This window comes from Sapajus apella, unplaced genomic scaffold, assembly GCF_009761245.1.
Source record: "Sapajus apella isolate SASKATOON/1434 unplaced genomic scaffold, GSC_monkey_1.0 scaffold10, whole genome shotgun sequence".
Lineage (NCBI taxonomy): Eukaryota > Metazoa > Chordata > Mammalia > Primates > Cebidae > Sapajus > Sapajus apella.
This window is the reverse complement of record NW_022436950.1, coordinates 16,907,858-16,934,270: the sequence shown is the minus strand read 5'-3', so window position 1 is coordinate 16,934,270 and position 26,413 is coordinate 16,907,858. Positions and strand designations below refer to the sequence as shown.

General features: G+C 42.5%; 1 protein-coding gene, 1 long non-coding RNA gene and 1 pseudogene across 3 annotated transcripts in view; all 3 read left to right on the top strand.

Annotated features, from left to right (window-relative positions):
- The window catches only part of MOGAT1 (monoacylglycerol O-acyltransferase 1), a 48,221-nt gene extending 43,903 nt beyond the window's left edge, over positions 1-4,318 (top strand). The window contains exon 6 of one of the 2 annotated variants that reach the window (XM_032278040.1): positions 3,808-4,318. In XM_032278040.1, coding sequence (XP_032133931.1) covers positions 3,808-3,962 — 155 coding nt within the window. In that variant the 3' untranslated portion in view covers positions 3,963-4,318. The remainder of the gene's footprint in view (positions 1-3,807) is intronic. The other variant, XM_032278038.1, reaches the window with a different exon arrangement.
- A 14,682-nt stretch (positions 4,319-19,000) lies between these two features.
- LOC116551725 overlaps positions 19,001-26,413 on the top strand; it is a 32,294-nt gene continuing 24,881 nt past the window's right edge. Inside the window, exon 1 of the long non-coding RNA XR_004269056.1 lies at positions 19,001-19,425. This is a non-coding gene — a long non-coding RNA (uncharacterized LOC116551725). The remainder of the gene's footprint in view (positions 19,426-26,413) is intronic.
- Positions 19,955-20,440, top strand: LOC116551724 (annotated as a pseudogene).

Genomic DNA, 26,413 nt, shown 5'->3' with positions numbered 1-26,413 from the left:
AAAAAAAAAAAAAAAAAAAAAAAGAAAGATTTCTTACTCTCTAATCCAGTTTGGGGTTAATTTAGGAAGCAGGGGTGGGAACGGTGGGTTTAAGTCATATTAATTTCCTGGGTTTTTTTTTTTTTTTTTTTTTTTTTTAGTGTAGTTTAGTTTCAGCTCCTCACTTTTCCTGCAACTAAATAAGGCAAAGACAAGTAGGCTATTTCTATCCCACAGTTTAAAGGGAAAAGTCTTATGATCATAAATTCACTCTAGGCTGGGCGCAGTGGCTCATGTCTGTAATCCTAGCACTTTCTGAGGCCAAGGCGGGTGGATCACCCGAGGTCAGGAGTTTGAGACCAGCCTGGCCAACATGGGAAACCCCATCTCTACTAAAAATATAAAAATTAGCCAGGCATGGTGGTGCGTTCCTGTAATCCCAACTACTCAAGAAGTTGATCGCTTGAACGTGCCGGGCGGGGGTTGCAGTGAGCCAAAATTTGCTGCTTCACTCCAGCCTGAGCAAAAAAGCGAGACTCTGTCTCAAAAAGAAAGAATTCATTCTATACGAGCATGTTTGAGCAGAACCATCTGAAATGTAGTACAACTATTAATGAGAAAGGAACAGGACTGAAATTAGCTATAGGATAGCTCCGAAGAAAGAAGACTCACTAATTCAGAATGTCTGAGTCCTAGCTAAAGTAAGTAGAGAACAACACACTTCATCTTCTTCGACCACTGTGTCTTTTTATTAGTCCCCTACCCTCACCCTGAATAGTACATTGACTCTCTCCTTGGAATAATATCACTAAGAAAACAGAAGCTATTTCAATAAAATCACAAATTGTGCTAATAGATTTCATGTAGATTCTCAATATCTTCCTCAAGCAACAGGAAGAAAGCTTCAAGATCTTGGAGGTCTACTCTTTTATCCTAAGCATGTGAAAATTAAGGCTGGAGAGGCTGGCTGTAGTGGCTCACACTGACCCAGCAATTTGAGAGGCTGAGGCTGGTGGATCACTTGAAGCCAGGAGTTCGAAACCAGCAAGGCCAACATAGTGAACCCGGTCTCTATTAAAAATACAAAGAAAAAAAAAATAGGCTGGGCGTGGTGGCACATGCTTGTAATCTCTTTTACTTGGGAGGCTGAAGCACCAGAATTGCTTGAATTCAGGAGGCGGAAGTTGCAATGAGCTGAGATCATGCCATTACACTCCAGCATGATTTAACACAGAAGGAGAGGAAATAAAGGAAAGGAAAGGAGAAAGGAGGGAGGGAGGGAGGGAGGGAAGGAAGGAAGGAAGGAAGGAAGGAAGGAAGGAAAATTAAGGCCAGAGAGAAAGTCACTTGCCCAGTGCACTTGCTGGTGAACTGTGGCTTGACCCAGCCCAGCCTGGTGATTTTGTGCAATTCCCGTTCCCACTTCTACCTCATCACTACATTAGCCTCTGCTAGTCCATATCTCCAGCCACCACTGACAGTGATATGATTGCTTCCAGTTCTTTGCATTGAGTTAAACAGGACTTATGTCTACTAAATGTGACATCCAAGCTGTCAAAGAAAACCACTTGAGATTTTTGAGGCTATATCTGGTTAAATTCTTAGCAATTTGAGACTATTAATGTTGCAGTGAGGGTGTGTGTGTGTCACTCCTTCTCTGTGCCCCCTCAGCTCCTATACTGATGTCATTTATCACTTTCTTCCTTCTCTGTGACTTAGCATTTGCTCATTTTTTGCTTAGCTAACCACCTACTCTTACTGACATGAATCAGAGCCTCGTATGTGACATGGGGTGACTCAGGGTAGAACAAAGATCGCTCCACTGTGAGGCCTGTTCATTACCTAGAGCCCCCCTGACCTCATGCCCAAGCTAATGAGGTCAGAGGCAGCAGTTTGCCACCTCATTGGACCTCCTGTACATTTTCAACGCTTGGCATCAGTAGCGGTATCCGACCAGCAGGGGGCGCAGTGAGTGCAAGCGCCAAAACCATGGGAATTTTTTTTTTTTTTCTTTTTTTTTTTTTTTTTTTTTTTCTTGAGACGGAGTTTCGCTCTTGTTACCCAGGCTGGAGTGCAATGGCGCGATCTCGGCTCACCGCAACCTCCGCCTCCTGGGTTCAGGCAATTTTCCTGCCTCAGCCTCCTGAGTAGCTGGGATTACAGGCACGTGCCACCGTGCCCAGCTAATTTTTTGTATTTTTAGTAGAGACGGGGTTTCACCATGTTGACCAGGATGGTCTTGATCTCTTGACCTTGTGATCCACCCGCCTCGGCCTCCCAAAGTGCTGGGATTATAGGCGTGAGCCACCGTGCCCGGCCAGGGAATTTTTGTATTTTCTAAAAATCAGAGACAAGTGAGATGTTATTATGTAAACACCTTTTAAAATATGTATAGAGGTTGCCAGATTTGTTTTTAATTAGTATATTTGGAAAAATACAAATGCATTCTCATTTGTAGGAAATTTATATAATACAGTTAGAGTGAAATTTCCCCATTCCTACTTCCTTTCTGAAAAATGTTTCTCTCTCTTCCCAGACTTTTTCCATGCACTAAAAACGTATAATACTTCTAGAAATATAAACTTTTTTTCAAAAATGGATCATGCTGTATTATTTTGCAAATTATTTTTCCACTTAATGCATTTTAGACATCTAAAATGTGTGTATTTGTGTACACATATTTATATTTACATTATTTCATTGTTTAAAAATTTCTGCCTAGGATTCTATTGAATGACTGTTATATGGTTTATTTAACAGCTTTTCTATTGAGACATTAGTTGTTTTTCAGTTATCCACTATTACAAACAGTGGAATCCATTTAATTCTTGTGTATTTCTCTAATATAGATACTTAACTGTGAAGATATATAATTTTTAATTGTTTATAAAGACATTCAAGCCGGGCGTGGTGGTTTGTGCTTGTGGTCCTGGTACTTGGGAGGCTGAGGCAGGAGAATTACTTGAACCTAGGAGGCGGAAGTTGCAGTGAGCCAAGATCGCGCCACTGCACTCCAGCCTGGAGTGTTGAGAGTGAGACTCTGTTTAAAAAAAAAAAAAAAAGACATTCAAAAGAGGCAGACTAGGCCCGGGTCGGGTGACTTGCTTGTAATTCAAGCACTTTGGGAGGCCGAGGTAGGCGAATCACTTGAGGTCAGGAGTTCAAGACCAACCTGACCAGCATGGCAAAACCCCATCTCTACTGAAAACACAAAAAAAAAAAAAAAAAAAAAAAAAGTTAGCCAGGCATGGTGGTGGGAGCCTGTAATCCCAGCTACTCAGTGGAAGGCTGAGGTAAGAGAATTGCTTGAACTCAGGAGGCGGAGGTTGCCGTGTGCCGAGATTGTGATATTGCTCTCCAGCCTGGGCCACAGAGTGAGACTCGGTCTCAAAAAAAAAAAAAAAAAAAAAAAAAAAGAGAGAGAGAGAGAGAGACTACAGGACTGCCATGTGACTTGGGGATTCACAGTAATAATCAGGGCACTGTGGTCTGGCTGTCAACTGTCCCAGAGGGAGGAAGCTGGTGACGTGGACACACAGCTATGTCCACTCACCTCCCAGCTGCAGTCAGCACAGAAGCTCATTTGACTCCAAGTCAAAACCACCAGGGTCCTGACAATGCAGTGTCTGCTGCAGAAGAAAGTTCTTTATTTGTTATCGGATGGAATGGTGTGACCACTGCAGGCAGCCAGTGAAACGAAACAAGGATTGGATGAGCAGGCTCGAGGGGTTCTGATTGGCAGTCGTGTCCACAGCTGTGCGTGACGGGCGGCGGTCTGTGGTGGAGTGGTTTTAGCTCCTCACGCATGATGTATTCTCGTTTCTGCAGTTGGCCGCCCGATCCCTGTGCGTCAGACTCTGCACCCGACCCTGGAGCAGATTGAGGAGTTGCATCAGACCTATATGGAGGAGCTTAGGAAATTATTTGAGGAGCACAAAGGAAAGTATGGCATCCCAGAGCACAAGACTCTCATTTTTAAATGACTGGACTGGAATAAGGCCTAAAGAAGGCCAACTTGGGAATAAGTGTTTTAAATACGTTTATTTTTTCTTTTGCCTGTGGCATCAGATTTGCAACAGAAAAGTATCATTTATGGTGATGAATGCTGATGTATCTGTGGTAAATACAAGCACAGTAGATGACTGTGGGATAAGGATGGAGATGACTATCAGACTTTTAATAATTTTCCTTGCTTATGAAGGCTAAATCATTTTACAGGCTATGAGCAGGTTTAGAATTATTCACGTGCTCTGAAAAACAAAAGAAAGCTTCAAAAAATAATTAGACCTGGCCAGGCCTGGTGGCTCTTGCCTGTAATCCCAGCACTTTGGGAGGCTGAGGCAGGCAGATCACTTGAGGTCAGGAGTTTGAGACCAGCCTGGCCAACATGGTAAAACCCTGTTTCTACTAAAAATACAAAAATGAGGCTGGGTGTAGTGGCTCACGCCTGTAATTCCAGCACTTTGAGAGCCGAGGTGGGTGGATAACCTGAGGTCAGGAGTTTGAGACAAACACGGAGAAACCCCATCACTACTAAAAATGCAAAATTAGCAGGGCGTGGTGGTGCATGCCTGTAATCCCAGCCACTAGGAGGCTGAGGCAGGAGAATCACTTGAACCCGGGAGGCAGAGGTTGTGGTGAGCCAAGATCATGCCATTGCACTCCAGCCTAGGCGACAGAGTGAGACTGTCTCAAATAGTAATAATAGCTAGACCCTTTTACTAAACATCACAATAACTTAAGGTGGCGTTTTCGTGAAGTGTGACAGCTAGTGTTCACCACAGCCAGCCATTTGGAAGACAGTGCGTAAAATAGTTTGCCATATTTTACACACTACATATTTTACTTAGCTAGACAAAATATTTTTTTCTGCTTGAACAGGTCGTTAGTGACTAAAGATACTTTTAATACTTAGTTTGAGCCTTTGGTCATACCAACACATTTTTATACAATAGCGCAGGATTTTTATGCCTTTTTCAAAATGGGATGAATCGGTCATACAAAACTCATGTGGAGGGGAGCTGTCTCCTCACATCTATTTATGCTTAGAATCATGCTCCTTTGCTGTAGAGAAGGAAATCTATTTGGAAGATAGGCTTTTCCACATGATTTAGGACTAGAAATTCTGGAAATTCCAAATCAGGAAATTCCAAAAAGGTTTCATGCTAATAGAAATGATGTTAATTTTCTTCCTGAATGGCCTTTTCATTATAAAATTTTCTCTAAAAGAAAGTGTTCTCCCTGGTGAGATATGTCTAGTTCATAGTTTGCCGGGCTTCGGACTTTTCTCTGACCCAGCATGATCAGGGACTTTGCCCTTCCTGATTACTGATATCCCCTCAGTGCCCAGGTCAGCTTATGGTGCTTAGCAGGCACAAAATAAGTATTTGTTTGATGAATGTATTTGTAGCTGAACATGGAAACAAACATTGCCATTAGGCTGAGAATTTTTAAAGCCGCACCGTAGGAAAAGATCTGTTTTAAGATAAGAACCTCCTAACTGGGCACGGTGGCTCACGCCTGTAATCCCAGCACTTTGGAAGGCTGAAGTGGATGCATCACCTGAGGTTGGGAGTTCGAGACCAGCCTGACCAACATGGAGAAACCCTGTCTGTACTAAAAAATACAAAATTAGCCAGGCATGGTGGCACATGCCTGTAATCCCAGCTACTTGGGAGGCTGAGGCAGGAGAACGTCTTGAACCCAGGAGGCAGAGGTTGCAGTGAGCCGAGATTGCGCCGCTGCACTGCAGAAGGAGAATATTTGCTGTGTCTGATTGTTCTGCACCAGTAATCAACAACTGGTAAACCAATGGATAGGGAGCAAGTCAGAAAGAGGTTTCTGATAATTAGTCACTAAGTGTTAAGTAACTAGTCAGCGGACAAGAAGAATGTCTTTTCTAAACCATGTCCACTGCTAGATGTGGGTATTTGTAGGCAACTTCATGGAGTAGCCTCCCCACTTGTTGGAAATATGTCTTCAGGTTTCCAATCTTTAAATACTTAGCTTTGGATTAGAGTGCAGATTGAGATTTAGTCACGGCAAAGCACAATCATGCTGGGTAATGCCTTAAGAAGGAAAGCATGTCACCCCCCCCCACCAACACACACACACACACACACACACACACACACACACACACAACCCAGAAACTTCTCAGTTGTTCTACAGGAAGTTTTTTAGGCCAGAATCTGTTTGATTTCACCCTTGTTGAGCAATCCAGGAGTCCACTGACCCGTGGGCTTGAAATTATTTCAATTTTGATCAAAGCAGGGCCTTTCACTTATTTTTAAAAACCTGTGAGTTGGGCCAGGCGTGGTGGCTCATGCCTATAATCCCAGCACTTTGGTAGGCCGAGGTAGGCAGATCACTTGAGGTCAGGAATTCGAGACCAGCCTGGCTAACATGGTGAAACCCCACCTCTACTAAAATATACAAAACTAGCCAGCCATGGTGGTGTGCACCTGTAGTCCCAGCTACTTGAGAAGCTGAGGGAGGGGAATTGCTTGAACCCAGGAGGCAGAGATTACAGCGAGCCGAGATCGCGCCACTGCACACCAGCCTGGCGACAGAGCAAGACTCGTTTCACAAAACAAAACAAAACCAAACTAAACAAAAACCATGAGTTGTATCCCCTTGGAGCAGGTTATTAAAAGCCCATGCCACATCATCTTTGCGATTTCACAGAGGTATGAGTTTTAATCTCACACTTAGTATTGAGAGGCTAAGCTGACCACCCGACATCAGCCGAATTATCTGTCAGGCAGTTAAAGCCCATGCTTGTAAATCAGAGGCATTAAAAAGTGAAAAAAGTTTGCTCACATGAAATTATCTAAAATTTTGCCATTAAAAGTCTAGGCATAAGCAACTGTAATTTTGGCAGTGTAATGGAGTGTAATTTTCATTACACCTGGTAGGGGACGGGGATGATGGGGTTATCTCTTTACATATTGCAATATCTAGAGATCTTAATTCAGCCATGCCAGAAATCTATTCATGTATGCAAAGCATACCCGTAAGTTCCACATAGTCCTGTAGATTGCAAATGAATTTTTTGATATGAATTTTTGCTACCAGACAACTGTTGGACATATTCACTAGTATGGTTTGATGGAGATCTCTTCCGTTGTAAAGGTTCCCATCAACTAGGTAATTGGACATAAATTTTAAACAGCAGCTGGGTACAGTGGCTCATGCCTCTAATCCTGGAACTTTGGGAGACCAAGGTGGGTGGATCACCTGAGGCCAGGAGTTTGAGACCAGCCTGGGCCAACATGGTGAAACCCCATCTCTACTGAAAATACAAAAATTAGCCGGGCGTGGTAGTGCACACCTGTAATCCCAGCTGCTCGGGAGGCTGAGGCAAGAGAATCACTTGAACCCTGGAGGCAGAGGTTGCAGTGAGCCGAGATTGCGCCACTGCACTCCAGCCTGGGTACAGCCTGGGTGACAAGAGAGAAACTCCATCTCGAAAAAAATAATTTTTTTTTTTTAAACAGCAAGGCCAAACAATGATAACAGAAATAACCATGGAACACTGTAAGAGAAACATTTCCTTGGGAAAACGTGCATGTATGCTGTTTCATTTGGACATTTTTCCCTGTGTTTGCATTGCATACTGGGTACAGCCTGAGTCACTGCTTTTGTCTTGCAGCTAGAAGCATATGAAATTGTTGATGACCAGCTAAGTCTATTATGCTCACATTGAAGGTTGCAGCTTCAGTGCTTATGAAGGACAGCCAGCTTTGCCCTTTCAAAGGGGAACAGTAAATGATGCTAGATGTTTTGCTGCAAATCCCTGGCAACTACTATGAAAACAGTCCAAATGTGTATACTTTAGGGATGATGGGTGAACCTTTATTGTATGCATAGGATTAAAAGTGAAATCCTTGCTTTCCGTAGAATGTACGTTTCTATCATAAGAAACATGGAGATGGAATCTGATCATAATGTCCACACATCTGTAACTTTACATTTCTTTCAACCATCTCACTGATGCAGCCTACTAAAGTTTGTGATAAAGATGAAAACGGTTTTGGGGTGCATTCGCTCTACATTTTTCGTCTGACAAGAGATACCATTGACAAGATTTGTTGATTGGCTGCTTTTTCCAGTAGCCCAAGATAGCTGGTTTTCATATTTGTAGGTTTTTTTGTCGTTTTTGGTTTTTTTTTTTTTTTGAGATGGAGTTTCACTCTTGTTGCCCAGGCTGGAGTGCAATGGTGTGATTTCAGATCACTGCAAACTCTACTTCCTGGGTTCAAGTGATTCTCCTGCCTTAGCCTCCCGAGTAGCTGGGATTACAGGTATGTGCCACCACGCCTGGCTAATTTTGTATTTTTAGTAGAGATGGGGTGATTTCACCATGTTGGTCTGGTCTCAAACTCCTGACCTCAGGTGATCCGCCCACCTCGGCCTCCCAAAGTGCCGGGATTACAGCATATTTGTTTTTTTTAACCTAAATGGCCAAATGTCTATTTGTAGAGCTGGAGGAGTTATTTCAAGTAGAATTTGTGTATCTTTGTAAGGGAGAAAAACAGAGCGACTTCTAAAATAACCAGCCGGTTGCTCTAGTTTCTCTAGGAGAGCAAACACAGAGCAGTTCTTTATATTAAAAACAGGGATTTCTCTAGCGTCTTATATTTTTGTTGTTATAGTCAATCCTTACCAAACACCTGCAGCTTAGTGCCTTACAGTCTTATAGCAAAAGGAGAAAGTTTATCTCAATCCATGTTAGCCCATAGGATGATGACTTCCTCAGTAGCCGAATCTGGGTCTTGTTTGCATTTCGATCCTAACCCAGACAAAGGTGGTCTCTAGCAGTTTCTTGGGGAATGTTTGTGCACTAACCTGGAAATCTTGTGGATTGTGCCAAAGAAGCCAAATTTTAGCACTAGAAGGGACTTCGCCATCTGCCTAATTATTCCTCCTGCCGATGAAGCGGTTGAACCCCAGTGAAGTTTCATGCAGATGAAAAATAACTCCATCTTCGTATTACCTGACCCAGACTGAGCAGGCGGTACTGCTAGTTCATGATTGCTGATTAATAAACCTAAAAATCCTCCTATAAAACAGAAGTGTCAAAAAAAAATAAAGTGTGATTAAAAATCCACTTGAAGTGAGGGATTATTACACAAGGCTGAAGCAAGCTATGTTACTGGCACTGAGAACATTTTTCTTTTTGGGGGCCGGTATACATCATTGTTGATTTTTCTCTTTTGTGAGAGCTATTTTGGTGATGTGTCTTGGGCAAAGTCCAAGTTTTCAACCACAAGTTTAGCCTCTAGAGCCTTATGTATTGAAGGAGTGAATAAGGCAAGGTGTCATATGCCCATGACAACTGACAGACCCAGAAAAAAATCTTTATCCGTTGTGCTGTGATCATTAAAGCAGACCAGAGCAATCCTGTTACTCAACAGAGGTGGAGGCCAAGCTTCTGTCACCTCAGTGACAGAGCTAAGCCCAGACTCAATTCTGGCTCCAGCCTCATTCAGCTGGGTTATCACAGCTGCTTTTTTTTTTTTTTTTTTTAAGCAGCTCTTAGATTTTGGTGAAGAATCATCTTAGGCTCTCTTGAGAACAGACATAAACCTGATGTTCCTGCTGTTCCCAAGGGCTGCATAATTCTCTCCTACTCCATTTCCAGACCAACTTGGAGCCTTAGATCTTTCTGGTTGGATTCCAGACCCTGCAGTATGGGTGTGCAGTGATGCAGGGACAATCAGAGAACGAGAACCTGGTTGCCCCACTCTTTTGTACTCTCCGGTCTTCTGTTTTAGACAGTCCTTCAGCCTCTGATCTTTTAGTAACTGGCTAAGTGACCTGGGCTCCATTCTTTCCTATGTAAATAGGGTTAAGAGTGAATGATCCTCAAGGTCACTTCTGCCTGTATCTTATGGTCTCTGCCTGGCCTTTTGTCTGTCAGGGCAATAACGTCTCATCGGAGGTGTAGGTTTATCTGATAATTCTGCCTTTTCCTCTGTCATTTTTTTCTGTTCCTCCAGAAATGCGGTGAGCTGAAATGATTGTCTCACTTTCTTGGCATATGTGTGTGTATCTATACGTGCATATACAAACACACACACACAAACGCTTTATATATCTGTATATATCACAAATTATATATATATATAAAATCACAAATTATATATAATGTAATCACAAATTATATGTATCAAATTGCTACTGGAATTTATCCAGGATCACAATGATATTTAGTCATGCGTTTCTGAGAAATAATTTAATTTCCTAAACAAAAAGAGGTGGAATTTATCTAAGAAGCTGCCTCCTTTTTATCCTTCAAAACTATGGAATAACACAGTTTATTACTTGTTAAAATCTTCATAGGAGACTGTGAAGTTTTTATATTTTCTACATGGGATGTGATGTAGTGTGTTTATAAAAGCTTTCCATTTGTAAAAGTTTTGACCAATAAATGTGTTTTTATGCCTGAATGATAACGTTATGAGTGTGGTTTTTAACCTGGATAGAATGTTTTTCATCTCCCACACTTTGGCAAAGCTGAATTAATTTAGATTGGGGATGAATATTGGCGAGAGAACTGGCGCGAAATTGTGAGTATTGCAAATTGTCAGAGTGAGGAGTCGGCACTTTAACTTCTCCTGATGGAATACAAAATAGAACAGAAAGCAGGGGCAGGGTTAACTGAAAACTGCAGGTGGACAGGAATGAAAGAACTGCGGATGGAGGAGGAAGTGAGTCTACCAGCTGCCATGGTCTCATGTGGTTGGAAAAACAAGAGAGGCTTCTAGGATTCAGAAATATTCAAAAACTAGTAAAAAGAATTGCAGATTACACATCAAGTCAATTACTGCTAATGGCGTGGGGTTTCTTTTGGAGTAATGAAAAATGTTCTAAAATAAATCACAGTCGTGGTTACACAGTGCTGCGAATATTCTAACCCCTACCCAAGTTCTTCATTTTAAGTGGGTAAATTGGATGATATGTGAATTATATCTTAATAAAACCGTAGTATAAAATCAAGTGAGTCAGGCACTTGCCAAAATAATGAAAGACGCTAAGAGCGAAATTCTTTTCTGTGTCAAGAATGAAGTTGCCTCCCTTTGGATGTCAGCACTTTGTAGGATAAAGCTTCTGCCTTGATTTTCTGGTGTTCATCATCGAGATCAGTGTTTTCCATCCTCTTTTTAAAGTATTTTATTGGATAAAGAACATGCTGTTGTATTATGGTGTAAAATACTGCTTGACTTTAATTTTTCCCAGTATTTTCATTATACTGTAGCATAATACTATGCATTATGTTATCATATAAAACAATAGTCAACATTTTCCGTTCATCTACGAGGTGCCAGATACAGGATTAAATATTTTATGTATGTTGTGACATTTAGCTCTTAAAATAGCCCTATGAGATTGGTACTGTTTTTATTCTATAGGCTAGGGCTCCAAGGGGTTAAAAACTGTGCTTGCAGCACCCCTGATGGCAGGCAGTGGGGCTCAGACAGAGTAATACCAGGTCCTCTGGCCAGGCCTCATGCTCTGGATATAGGACCCAAAAGCCTTGAGGGTAGTGATGTTTGCTGTGAGATTCTGGGTAAGTAACTGCATACCCTTTACCTATTAAAGGAGAGGACGAGACAGAAAGGCTAAGGTTCTTTCTGGGTTTCTCTAAGTTGTGATTCTATTCTAAAGCCATTTCTGAGCAGCCCTCTTTTCCAAAATCCAATGAGCACAGCAGCCATCCTCAGCGCTAAGGACAGCACCTGGGGATCCTTTATATAATGGCAAAATGGTATACCCATTATTAAAAGGACAAAGCCAGAAAGTTTCATAAATGGACTAATATTTGTTGTCAAAGTTAAGTGTTTACAAAGAACGCCTGGCCAGGCACAGTGGCTGACGCCTGCAATTCCAACACTTGGAAAGGCCGAGGTGGGCAGATCACCTGAGGTCAGGGGTTCGAAACCAGCCTGGCTAATATGGTGAAACCCCATCTCTACTAAAAATACAAAAATTAGGTGTGGTGGTGGGCACCTGTAATCCCAGCTACTTGGCAGGCTGAGGCAGGAGAATAGTTTGAACCTGGGAGGCGGAGGTTGCAGTCAGCCAGCAACAGATGGAGACACTGCCTCAACAAAATTAAAATTAAAAAAAAAAACTTGTGCAGTCAAAAGTCTTGATTTTTAGAAGCTATTACTATGGTACATAGAGCATTTTCTGGGGAAAGATAGCTTTTCAAAACTGTTATCTTTAAATTCATTTTATTACATGTGCATACTAAGGGTGTGTGTTTCTAAGTACCTTGACACATGTTTCTCGTAAGATGACCACATGTTCCAAATTTACAAAGAATCTCTGCGCCTTCTTCAGTTCTCCAACAACATCTTAAAAAATTCTAGATGTAAAGAAAATTTAAACTTTAGTTTGACCTGGCATTGATATTTTTTTTTTTTTTTTTGAGACGGAGTTTTGCTTTTGTTACCCAGGCTGGAGTGCAATGGCGCCATCTCGGCTCACCGCAACCTCCGCCTCCTAGGTTCAGGCAATTCTCCTGCCTCAGCCTCCTGAGTAGCTGGGATTACAGGCACGCGCCACCATGTCCAGCTGATTTTTTGTATTTTTAGTAGAGACGGGGTTTCACCATGTTGACCAGGATGGTCTCGATCTCTTGACCTTGTGATTCACCTGCCTCGGCCTCCCAAAGTGCTGGGATGGCACTGATATTTTATGTGCTGCTGAAGCAAAGGAATGGTGTAATTTATCTTAGGTTGGTTCATGATATAAGAACAGAATCATATAAATTATAATTTCAAATTGACAATTTAAAAATAACATTGGATCTATGAATATAGAATTTTCATTCATCTCAAAGAATTGTAACAAGATTTACAGAAGGGTTTATATGTTATATAGGGTTCATACATTACATATTTAGATAGAGATAGTGATGCTGATTCGTTACTATTATTGAAATAATACCAAAACAAAGGAAATTTTAAATCATTAATAACAGCAAATATGTCTCATTTAGCAATGAATTATACCTTGAAAGCTGAATTTGGGCTTGGTGTGATGGCTCATGCTTGTAATCCCAGCACTTTGGGAGGCTAAGATGGGAGAACTGCTTGAGCTCAGCGGTTTGAGACCAGCCTGGGCAACATGGAGAAACCCTCTCTCTACAAAAAATACAAAACTTAGCTGGGTATGGTGGTGTGCACCTGTAGTCCCAGCTACTTGGGAAGCAAAGGTGGAAAGATGGCTTGAGCTCAGGAGGCAGAGGTTGCGGTGAGCAGAGATCATGCACTGCACTCCAGCCTGGGTGACAGAGCAAGACACTGTCTCAAAAAAGATGAATTTTGTTTATGTTTTGAGTAAGATATGGTCGGTTGAACTTAGTGTATGATTACATGGCGGCACTGGGGATGTGACCTAGGGAGTCTCTAGCACATTTCTGTGGAGAGCAACACATTTTGCTGTTTCAAACCAGGTCACAAGCATACCTGTGCCTATAGGCACTGAGAGCTCTGGAGGCAATGGGTAATGTTTCCAGCCAGGGAACCCTTTGATGAGACATCAACCCACATACCTTCCCTTTTCTACCTGCTTCTCTTATGTATTTTTTTCCTCTTGGCATTGGCTTCTGCTTTGTCCATCATCCAGGATAAAGAAAAATAAAAGGAAGAGAAGGAGGGAAAGAGGAAAGTTGAATTGCAAGAAGCACCAAGAAGTTGTGTTTTCTCAGAGGTAAGGTCAAGAACCAGGAAAGTCGGGAAGAGGTGAAAAGGAAGAGATGAAATGGTATTGAGGAGGAAGGACAGGAGACAAGGAGAGGAAGGTACCTATCATTATACATTTCTTATTAAACATTTTACGTTTTCTATTAAAGAGTCTCTCACATCCCAGTGCATGGTGTGTCCTTGTCCTGGGGGACGGTCATTTCAGCCATGGATGATAGGAACACACTTGGTGCTGCCTGAATGAAATATTATCTTGGAAATCGTATCCCTCTGAAGGAAGGTAGAGCCTCTTTTTAGTCCTTTCCTGGCAGTCTGAAGGAACGATTTCTGCTTTAGAAGTTGTATTAGTCTGTTCTCATGTTGCTAATACAGACATACCCAAAGCTGGGTAATTTATAAAGAAAAGAGGTTTTAATTGACTCTGTTCCACATGGCTGGGAAGGCCTCACAGTCATGGCAGAAGATGAAGGGGAAGCAAGACATGTCTTAGACGGCAGCAGGCAAGAGAGCATGTGTAGGGGAACTCTTCTTTATAAAATCATTAGATCTTGTGAGACGTATTCAAGATCATGAGAACAGTACAGGAAAGACCCATCCCATGATTCAGTTACCCCTCACTGGGTCCCTCCCAAGATTAGATTTGGGTGGAGACACAGCCAAGCCATATCATTCTGCCCCTGGCCCCTCCCAAATCTCATGTCCTCACATTTCAAAACCAATCATGCCTTCCCAACAGTTCCCCAAAGTCTTAACTGATTCCAGCATTAACTCTAAACTCCACAATCCAAAGTCTCATCTGAGACAAGGCAAATCCCTTCTGCTTATGAGCCTGTAAAATCAAAAGCAAGTTAGTTACTTCCCAGATACACTGGGGTACAGGTGTTGGGTAAATATACTCATCCCAAATGGGAGAAATTGGCCAAAACAAAGGGGCTACAGGCCCCATGAAATTCAGGGCAGTTGGCTGGACCTTAAAGCTCCCAAACAATTTCCTTTGATTCCATGTCTCACATCCAGGTCACACTGATGCAAGAAGTGGGTTCCCACAGTCTTGGGAACCTCTGCCCTTGTGTCTTTGCAGGGTACAACCCTGTCCCCTCCTGGCTGCTTTCATGGCCTGACATAGTGTCTGCAGCTTTTCCAAGTGCACTGTGCAAGCTGTTGGTGGATCTACCATTCTGGGGTCTGGAGGATGGTGGCCCTCTTATCACAGCTCCACTAAGCAGTGCTCCAGTGAAGAACTGGTGTGGGCATGCCAACCCCACATTTCCCTTATGCACTGCCCTAACAAGGTTCTACATGAGGGCTCTATGCCTGCAGCAAATTTATACCTGGACATCAGGTATTTCCATATATCTTCTGAAATCTAGGTGGAAGTTCCTAAACCTCAGTTCTTGACTTCTGTGTGCCCACAGTTTCAACACCACATGGAAGCCACCAAGGGCTGGGGCTTGCACCCTGTGAAGCAATGATCTGAGCTGTACATTGTGCTCTTTTAGCCATGGCTGGGACACAGGGTGCCCAGTCCCAAGACTGCACAAAGCAGCAAGGTTTCCCAGCCCATGAAACCATTTGTTCCTCCTAGGCCTTCAGGTCTGTGATGGGAGGGGCTGCTGTGAAGACCTCTGACATGTCTTGGAGACATTTTCCTCATTGTCTTAGTGATTAGCATTTGGCTTCTCATTATTTATGTAAATGTCTGCAGCCCGCTTGAATTTCACCTTAGAAAATGGGTTTTTCTTTTCTATCGTATTGTCAGGCTGCAAATTTTCTGAACTTTTATGGTCTGCTTCCTCTTGAACACTTTGCTGCTTAGAAATTTCCTACACCACATACCCTTAATTATCTCTCTCAAGTTAAAGTTCCGCAGACCTCTAGGGCAGGGGCAAAATGCTGCCAGTCATTTTGCATAACAAGAGTGAACTTTACTCAAGTTCCCAAGTTCCTTATCTCTATCTGAGACCACCTCAGCCTGAGATTTATTGTCCATATCACTATCAGCATTTTGGTCAAAGCCATTCAACAAGTCTCTAGGAAGTTCCAAACTTTCCCACATTTTCCTATCTTCTTCTGAGCCTTCCAAATTGTTCCAGCCCCTGCCTGTTACCCAATTCCAAAGTTGCTTCCACATTTTCAGGTATCTTTATAACAATGCCTCATTACTCACTACCAGTTTACTGTATTAGTCCATTTTCATACTGCTATAAAGAAATAGCCAAGTCTGGGTAATTTGCAAAGAAAAATAAGTTTAATGGACTCACAGTTTCACATGGCTGGGGAGGCCTCACAATCATGGCAGAAGATGAAGGAGGAGCAAAGGCACATCTTACATGGTGGTGGGCAAGAGAGCATGTGCAGGGGAACTGCCCTTTATAAAACCATCAGATCTCATAAGACTTATTCACTAAAATGAACAGCATGGGAAAACCCACCCAATGATTCAATTATCTCCCACTGGGTTCCTCCCATGACACATGGGAATTATGGGAGCTATTCAAGATGAGATTTGAGTGGGGACACAGCCAAACCATACCAGAAGTTCAAACTCTGCTAGCCCTATGAGACTACTATCATAAGTATTTTTATTATTTACCTGATTGCTGTTATGAATTCTCTACCTCTTACCTAGAATGCTAGACAGCTGAAGATGGTAGCTGAAATTATGAGAGACTTTTAAAGTCCATTCCCTCCCCCTCAAATACAATGACAAGTTGATGGGTGATATAGCAACTTCAAATAGTCAAGTGAAAACAGAATAGTAAAATTGCTTTGTTCAGATCTGCATAGGCAAGGTGACCTTTAGAGCTACATGTTTCCACTGTTATTGTAGAGGGTTCTATGAAACAAACCATCAAGATGACCTGACTTCAGTCACTGAGTTTAGACATTTAGATGACAAAGCTTATGCAAAGCAGTGTGCCCAAATGGTGATTGTGGCCAGAGAAAACACTCTTCATAAGGAACCATTGATCGTAAACTTTTGGGTCTCACGGAAGCCTTTACGACATCTTTTTGGACTGCCTTTATTGCAGAGATTATTTCCCTTTCGACATCTTGATAGGCTTAGAAACTGCCTCAGGGCCACCATTATTTCAAAGGAGCAATTTCTCTTCCATCTTGCTTGTGATTTCTCTTTGCTCTGGGCTCTAGATTTTGAAAACATGTGGTTGCAATGACTTTCGTCTGATACCCTATCAGGGGTATGTAATGTGTTTTCTGCTAATTCTCTCAGTTGCATCAGGATTATTTCTTTGCCAGAATTATTTGGCAAGAATCCACTGAAGAATGACTTTCAGCTTTGTTTGTGGTTACTAAATTAAATTGGAATTTCCTGCATCTCTCCATGATTCAGAGATTCTCACAGAGGCCCAGGCTGTACAGTGTGTTTATGCCAGTAAACACTAAGAAGTCCAGGCTGGGCATGGTGGCTTGCTCCTGTAATCCCAGCACTTTGGGAGGTTGGTGGATCACTTGAGGTCAGGAGTTCAAGACCAGCCTGACTAATAACATGGGGAAACCCCATCTCTACTAAATATAAAAATTAGCCACGTGCCATGGCAGGCACATGTAATACTAGCTGCTCAGGAGGCTGAGGCATGAGAATCACTTGAATCTGGGAGGCAGAGGTTACAGGGAGCCAAGATTGTGCCACTGCACTCCAGCCTAGATGACAGAGCAAGCCCCTATCTCAAAAAAAAAAAAAAAAAATTAAGACATCCTGGCAGGTGCAGTAATCCCAGCACTTTGGGAGACCAAGGTGAGAGGATTGCTTAAGGACAAGAGTTTGAGACCAGCCTGAACAAGATGGCAAGACCCCATCTCTACAAGTAATTTTAAAAATTAGCCATGCATGGTGGTGCATGCCTGTGATCTCAGCTACTTGGGAGGTTGAGGTGGGAGAATCACTTGAGTCCATGCCATTGAGGCTGCAGTGAGCTATGATCATACCACTGCACTCCAGCCTAGGCAACAGAACAAGACCATGACTCAAAATAAGTGAGTAAGAAGCCTGGATGCAGCACAGGGCCCAGTGCTTTAGTGCATCCTCCCAGTGTGTGATGGAAAATTGTGATCAAGCACTGACTTGGTGAAAAGAGCCGAGGCATGAACGTGTGTGCTGCCCTCTCAGGGCTCACACTTCGAGAAGCATCTCATAGGAGAGAGAGTAAAGCCAGTGTCAAAAGAGCAATACCAACCCAGTGCTTTGGGCATGTGGAGAGATTCGTTCTGGCTGAGGGATCTGGAAGGGAGTCACGGCGGGGACGGAATTGACTTGGGCATGCAAGGATGAGGAAGATTTAGGTGGGCACTAAGGGAAAGCTCAAGCCCAGGAGTCAGACAGGCTGACCAACTTGTCGCTGTTTGCTTGAGACTTTCCTGGTTTAGTAGTAAAAGCTCCTGTCCTAGTGATGTATGCACACCCCAAAACTGGGGCTCAGCCCAGGGGGGTTCTCAGTTTTATACAGGAAATAATTTGAGAGCAAGATAACAGAGTAAAAATGGCTGCTCCAGGGACAGAGCAGGGCTACCCATAGGCAGAGTGGCCCTTGTGGATTGCTGGCTAGCTACACTGACAGCTACTCCTTAATTATATGCTACAGGAGGGGCGTGATATTCATGAATTTTCCAAAAAAGGGGTGTGGAGTTCCTGGAACCAAGGGTTCTTCCAACCATATAAGGTGAATTCTGGGCATTTCCATGGCATTTCTAAACTGTCATGGCTCTGGTAGGTGTGTCTTTTAGCATGCTGATGAATTGCAATTGTGTACAATGAGCAGTGAGAGCAACTAGAGGTGCTTTTCTTTGCCATCTTGATTTTAGATGGTTTTGGCTGATTGCTACATCCTGTTTTGATCCATGGGAATCCTGACCGATGCACAGAAAACAAGTCCTACTTCTCTCCTGCCTCAGTAGAAACCTCCTCAGTCCCAGGCAAAGTAGGCTCCTAGGCAAATGAGTCAACCTAGGCAAAGAATACTGCACAACCCTGGTATCTAGAGCCTAGCTAGCAGCTCTCTCTACCTTTGGAAGGGATGGTAGGAAGACATTTTTGTGTGTGTGTGGCGATGGGGTCTTACTCTGTCACCCAGGCTGGACTGCAGTGGTTCTGTCATGGCCTACTGCAACCTCTGCCTCCTGGGCCCAAGTGATCCTCCCACCTCAGCCTCCCAAGTAGCTGGGGTTATAGGTGTGCACACTAGGCCCAGCTAATTTTTGTATTTTTAGTAGAGATGGGGTTTTGAGCTCAAGTGATCCACTTTCCTTGATCTTTCAAAGTGCTTGGATTACAGGTGTGAGCCACCATGCCTGGCCTGGAGACATTTTTTTTAATGTTCCAGAAGGCAGCTTTTAAACTAATTTTTGGAAAACTACAAATTCCAACTTAGCTGTATAACCTATGATGCCCTGAAATTTCCCAGCTACTGGGAATGAAGTGTGAATGACGGCTTAAGGCTCTAGAAGGTCTCCATATGTTTGGGTGAGATTTTGCTGTGAGTTTCCCTTAATGCACTGTCTTGTCTGAATGGCTTTAAAACTAACAAAAGTGACTACTCCCTAAGAGTCTGAGCTCCACAGGAAGGGTTTTTCTGTGATCGTGACCATCTTTTCTGTGCTTCCGTTTCTCTTTCTGCAGGGAGAAAACTTTTCCTATAGTGGATTTCTAACATATTTTTAATGAAGGTGGGCCTAGACCCTGTGGCTTTTGAAACTCAAGGTATAATTAAAGGTATGAAATGTAAGGAAATGCTCAAATCTTTACATAGCATTTACTCTAAGTTTTTATTTTGTTCAGCCTTTTAGTTGTTAAAAATATACATATCAAAATCTTATTTATTTATGTCTTGTTCCCAAAAAGACTATGGATGGAATGTCTCTGCTAGAGATTTCATGATCTAAATTGCTGCTACAAAACTTAACAATCAAGACCTATTAAGTATTCACTTGCAATAATAAAATTATCTCTCCTATAGGAAAGATTCACTGAGTAGGCCAGGCATGGTGGTTCAGGCCTGTAATTCCAGCAGTTTGGGAGGCCCAGGTGGGTGGATCACCTAAGGTCCGGAGCTCAAGACAAGTCTGGCCAACATGGTGAAACCCTGTTTCTACTAAAAAAACAAAAATTAGCCAGGTGTGGTGGCACATCTGTAATCCCAGCTACTAGGGAGGCTGAGGCAGGAGAATCACTTGAATCCAGAAGGCTGAGGTTGCAGTCAGCCGAGATTGTGCCACTGCACTGCAGCCTGGATGACAGAGTGAGACTCCATCTCAAAAAAATAAAAAAATAAAAAAAAAGCTTCCTTTCCAACGTAGACCTCGCAGAATGGCTCCCGCAAATAAGGGCGGTGAGAAGAAAAAGGGCCATTCTGCCACCAATGAGGTGGTGACCTGAGAATACACCATCAGCCTTCACGAGCACATTCACGGAGTGGGCTTCGAGAAGCGTGCCCCTTGGGCACTCAAAGAGATTCGAAAATCTGCCAAAAAAGAAATGGAAACTCCGGATGCGCACATTGATTCCAGGCTCAACAAAGCTGTCTGGGCCAGAGGAATAAGGAATGTCCCACACCGAATCCGTGTGCGGTTATCCAGAAAACATAATGAGAATGAAGATTCACCAAAGAAGCTCTATACTTTGGCTACCTATGTACGTGTTACCATTTGCAAAAATCTACAGACAGTCAATGTGGATGAGAACTAATTGCTAATCACCAAATACATCAAATAAAGTTATCAAATTGCAACAAAGAGAAAGATTCGCTGAGTAGTGGGCATTAGCAATTATTGATATGTTTACATCTTCGCCACGGTTAATGAGCACATTTTATGTTGAAACACAGCTTTTTATACATGTGTTTATGTCCCTCCTACTCCAAGCACCTCGGCAGATTTAATTTGGGCTGAGATTGAGCTCCCCTCAACTGGAATTTGTGGTTGGTGACAACAATCAAATTCCTGAAGAAATGGAGTTGCCCAGTGGAAGCACCTGTCTAAATTATTCTCTCCCCAGTGACTACTGTCGAGACTAGCTTTAGACAAACTAAACGTGGCTTCACATCAATTCCAACTCCAGATACAAGAAACATTGGATCTTTGACCAACATACCCAGGTATATCCTAGATAGGAATGCTGTCAACCTCATGCTTGTTTCATTATGGTGGCAAAACGGTCACCACAGCTCCAGATAGCACATCTAGATTAAAGTTTCCTACTTTATTTATTTATTTTCAAGACAGGGTCTCATTCTATCACCCAGGCTTGAGTGCACTGGTTGATCATGGCTCACCGTACCCTTGACCTCCCAGGCTCAAGTGATCCTCCTACCTCAGCCTCCTGAGTAGCTGGGACTACAGGCATGTACCACCACACCTGGCTAATTAAAAAAAATTTTTTTTTTTTTTAGAGACAGGATTCTGACACTTTTCCCAGGCCAACCTGAAACTCCTGGGCTCAAGCGATCCACCCTCCTTGGCCTCTCTAAGCGCTGGATTACAGCCTTGAGCCATGTAATCCCACCTGGCCATGCTCTACTTTATGTAGGAACTACTCTTCTTTCCTAAAATCCCTCTTGCAGACTTTTCTTCACATCTCATTGTCAGAAATGGGCCATGTGGGTCACTCCCAGCTACAAATATGGCTGAGAAAGTATCTGAATTTTTATTCTCTATTACAGGAGTCAACAATCTTTCTCTGTAACTACCAAGATAATAAACAGTTTTGGCACTGCAGGCCTTTTGGTCTCTGTTACAAAGACTAAACACTGCCATTATAGTGCAAAAGTAGCATCAATAATGTATAAATGAGCACATGTGGCTGTATTCCAATAAAATTCCATTTAGGAACACTGAATTTTGAATTTCATATGATTTTCATAAAATATTATTCTTCTTTTGATCTTTCTCCAACCATCTAAAAAGGTGAAAACCATTCTTAGGTCACAGCTGTACAAAAGTAAGCAGCCTACTGGATTTGGGCCACGGTGCGCCCACGTGTGAGAGGAGCGCAGGAAGGGCTTTGGGAGGTCCATCCACAGTACTGCCGCATTCAGGTTCTGTGCCTTGAATGTAGGATATTGGAAAGTGATGACAAGCTCAATCTATCAGATCCACTTTAATTTTCCTCAGAGCCACAAGAAAAGCCTGCTTCTAAATCATGTTGTTTATCATGAGCAAATTAAAGCTGACCAAATACCTTTAACACCAAAAATCTGTATTGCTGATCTCCTGGGACAGGAGGCCTAATGTATTTTACATCTTTGTTTTAAGTTGTCTTATAGTGCTTGCAAAACTAGATCAGATCTGACCTGAGAAAACGCTAGAATACAGTCTAGTACTGTAACCAGAAAATTGGCACTGTATCACAGACATTTGCATAATTCCTCAAAGTTCTGTTTGCACAAGCTTTTTGAAAATTCAGAGATGAAAATACCCTAGATATATTTATTCAGAGACAGGGTCTCACTGTGTTTCCCGGGCTAGAGTACAATGGCATGATCATAGCTCACTGAAACCTTGAACCCCTGGGCTTAAGCAATCCTCCTGCTTCAACCTCTGGAGTAGCTGAGACTACAAACACACACCACCACATCTGGCTAATTTAAAATTTTTTTGTAGCGATGGGGTCTGGCTATGTGGCTCAAGCTGGTCTCAAGCTGCTGGTGTCGAGCAATTCTCCCTTCTTGGCTTCCCAAAGGACTGGGATTACAGATGTGAACCACCAGATCTGGTCCTAAATACATTTAAAACAGAAGAGTAATATATTAGATATGTTGATCTATGATCATTCTTTTTGAAAATATCTTTAAAATATTACCTGTTCATTTACTTAGAAATTTGTTGTTTTGAACTTCACAGTTAATTTTATAATTACAATGTATGTATGTATAGGTGTATAAATTATATATTATATATAAGCTATATACATATATATATAATTATAATAAAATAATACAACATTATAAATAAACTACACATATATATACTTAATAGGCAGGACATTCTCCTTCTTAAGAAAATAAACTGATTGAGTTACATAGCTGAGAAGTCTAGGGGTTCAAGCATGGATCCAGATCCTCAAATGCTATCATCAGGGCTGAGTGTGATGGCTCACACCTGTAATCCCAGCACTTTGGAAAGCTAAGGCAAGTGATCATCTGAGGTCAGGATTTCGAGACCAGCCTGGCCAAAATGGTGAAACCCCATCTCTACTAAAAATACAAAAAAATTAGCCAGGTGTAGTGGCTCACACCTGTAATCCCAGCTACTTGGGAGCCTGAGGCAAAAGAATCGCTTGAACCTAGGAGGCAGAGGTTGCAGTGAGCGATATCATGCCATTGCACTCCAGGCTGGGTGATGAGCAAAACTCAGTCTCGATAAATAAATAAATAAATAAATAACAAATGACATCATCAGAATGCAATCTTGCACCGTATTTCTGGTGTAAGCAGCTGCTGCAAGCACACATCCCACGAGGGCAGCATTCCCTGGAGAAAAATAGCTTTCCTTTTCCCTAGTATTGGGTCTCATTAAACTGACTTACCCATCTATGAACCATCAGTAAGGTCAAGAGGTTGGAATATGTTGATTGCCCTGGCGTACGCTGTGTGGTTGAGTGTGCTCTCAAGAGCCGGGGGTATGATGAGGATGGCTGGTTTGTCTGAACTATGTAGACTGAGGATAGAAAATAAGTGGTTCCCCAAAGGAAAATTCAGGGTGAAATGATTCTGGAAAAACAAAAACAATTGTCTCCATTTGACTTTCAACAAAAGGTCGGGAAGAGAATATAGAACGGAGAGAAAATGAATGCAGAAGGAGAAAATTGTGGGAATGTAAAGAAAACGTCTTTTAGTAAGTTGGACAAGGTCAGTGCTTCGTAATCTTGGCAATGTATCAGAAAAATCTAGGTAGTTAAGAAAAGAAAAGATTCCTGCACCGTACCCCAGGCTGAGTGAATCAGAGTCTCTGAGAGTGGGATTTGGGATTCTGTAAATGTTTTAATCGCCCCAGGCAATCGAAATGCAGCTTAGCCATAGACTCACTTTGGGAACCATTGAACAGAGCTGCATGAAAGCACAGGCTCAGCTGCAAGAAAACCTCGAACTACAGAGGCCTGACCAAGAAGCTGATTTCTTTCTCACCTAACAGTCTGGAGGTGGATGGTCCAGGATGGTGGGTGGCTCTGCTTCATGTGTTCATTCAAAGATCCAAGTTCTTTCCATCCTGTTGTTCACCAGCCCCTAGAGTGTTGTCTTTGTCTGTAGAGCTGAAGCTGGCTGCTACCACATCCACCTTGCAGCTCATGGGGAAAACGGAAGGAGAGGACCAGAGAAGCACAGAGTTGTGTGTTAAGGCCGAGGCTCAGAAGTGGCACACACCACTTCCACGTTCATTATGTTAGCCTGAACTTAGCCACATGGCACAGCAAGCTGCAAGGAAGCTGGAAAGTGTAGTCTTTCTCTCACCTAAGACAAAAAATTTTGTCTTGTCTCTCAAAATGCAAGCACACACACAACACACACACACACACACACAGATAGGTAGGGGGGCATATGCTGAGCTAAAATCAGACACTTAAAAATTAAACATTCATTACTTTCAGTTAAACATCATAAATTGAATGGCTTATTTATTCCTTCCTGAAACTCCACTGAATAAAGGAATAAAAATGGTCAAAAGTAAGGAAGTCCCAAAGGAAACAGGAGAGGAGTAAGAGGAGAAAGTGATGTCAACACTACTTTGCAAAATGGAAAACAGATGGACAAGTGGAAACTGACCTGGCAGTGCAGAACAGGCAGAAACTTACTGCCAGGGAGAATTGAAAGGGAAAGTCCAGTAAGGAGTAAGCTGATTCCTACTGCAGAACCCAGGAGAAGCCGAGCTGTGGAAGGCACCACCTATCTCTGAAGGTTGGGGGTGGAGGGAACCGAATCCAGAGAGAGGAGTGGGAAGTCCCTTGAAGCAGCAGTCAGGCTTTCAGATTCCCTGCCCTAGTTCCTGGAGCATGATGGTCACCCCTACCTGGATAGGCACAGGAGCTTTGCTCTTGGAAATTCTAGGAACCTCTGAGCTCTGGGACTCCAGGCTCAACCGAGGGGGTTGGGGTGGTGAAGTACTCTTAAAGCAGTACTCTTAAAGTAAAGTACTTCCTATTAGATGGTAAATTCCTTAGTCCCCTTCCCACGTAGGTTCCCATGATCCTAGGCAGCCAGTTTTATATTCCTCCAATGGGAGATTGGAGGGTTCCATTCTGGGGAAACCGACCTACAGAAGAGAGAAGACCTGCAAGATTCCAATTTCTGTAGGTCCCCATCTGCCACACCATAGCAAAGGTCACCAACGGTCTTCACACAGAGCTGCCGCTCAGCTTTTAGTGACAGTAACGCTCATCCAGGAATCACCAGACATTTCAAGAAAGGCTTCAACAGGAGAGAATCTACCAAACAAGGAACATGGGAGAGATGGAGACAGCAGGAGAGAACTTCAGAAATGGTAATTGATATTTTTGGAAAGATAAGAGAAAATTTTACAACAGCAAAACAAGAACGGAATGCAATGTAAAAAGGAACATTTATTAAAAAAGGAAAGTGACGTAACTCCATGGAGAGGATGGGTGGAGGAGAAAAATAGGTGCGAGAATGCGAGGGAGTCAAATCCTCCGTTTGCATGGGAGAGTGCCAACAGATGAGGTCTAAAATAAAAAAGTGAAAAGCAGCAGCTTAAGCGTGCAATGTAGAAATATAGAAAAAGCAAAAGGAGTTGAAAATGACTGATTCTAGAAGCAGGATTGGAAGGGGAAGAAGAATGCTGGTTTTCATTATGAGCGAGGACTGTTTGATTAATCCATGCCCATGATAACATTAAACTGTATTTTAATATTTTTATTGGTTTCAATATTGATATCTTTTACACTTTAAAATCACAAAAAAATACCACTTCATATTTTAAAGACTACTTTCCAAGATGTTGGGTTGTAAATGTATGCGAAGTCTCTATGTGAAGTGATCAGCGTGACAGTAGAGTCAAAGCACGAGGGCGAAGAGGCAATTTATAAGGGAGCTCTTGGACTTAAGACCTGAGACATTTGAAAGAATCCCAGAACTTTCATGGGAGAAAGTGGGAATTCCTATTTTAAGAAGTCTGAGCAAACTGTCATAAACCAAGCTGCCAAATGTCTGCAGAGGGTTGGCAGGTGTTGTAGAAACTGCAGATCCTCTTTTTTTAAAATTTTGTTTATTACATTTGAATAATTGGAAGTCTGTTTGGATAATATCCAGAAATGAAACTTGTTTTTCTTTTTAAGTTATAACAGAAATGCTTTGTGTGGCTTTAGTCAAATGCTACTAATTGACTCCTCAAAAAAGAAAATCCTCCCATCTCCCTGTCTGTCTTCCTCTCAGCCAAGAATGTGCGTGTGACCTAGCTGTGGTCAATGAGATATAAGGGAGTCTGCTTAGGGGCTTCTGGGTTGCTTCTTCCTGCCTGATAGGAGGTTGGTGCACAGGGAGCCAGATTCTGCTTCCTGCTCTTGAACAGTATGAGGATGTCATTTTGGAGCACTCTGTGGTCACCTTAGCAAACCACAAGGGCAATTCCAAAGGAGTTACAAAGACGCCACTCCAAAGCTCTGGCGTCGATACATCCCAAGCAAACACCAGTAACTAACTGCAGTCTCCCTGTTATGCAAGAGCCATACAGCCAAGGTCAATCAGGCTTTCTGA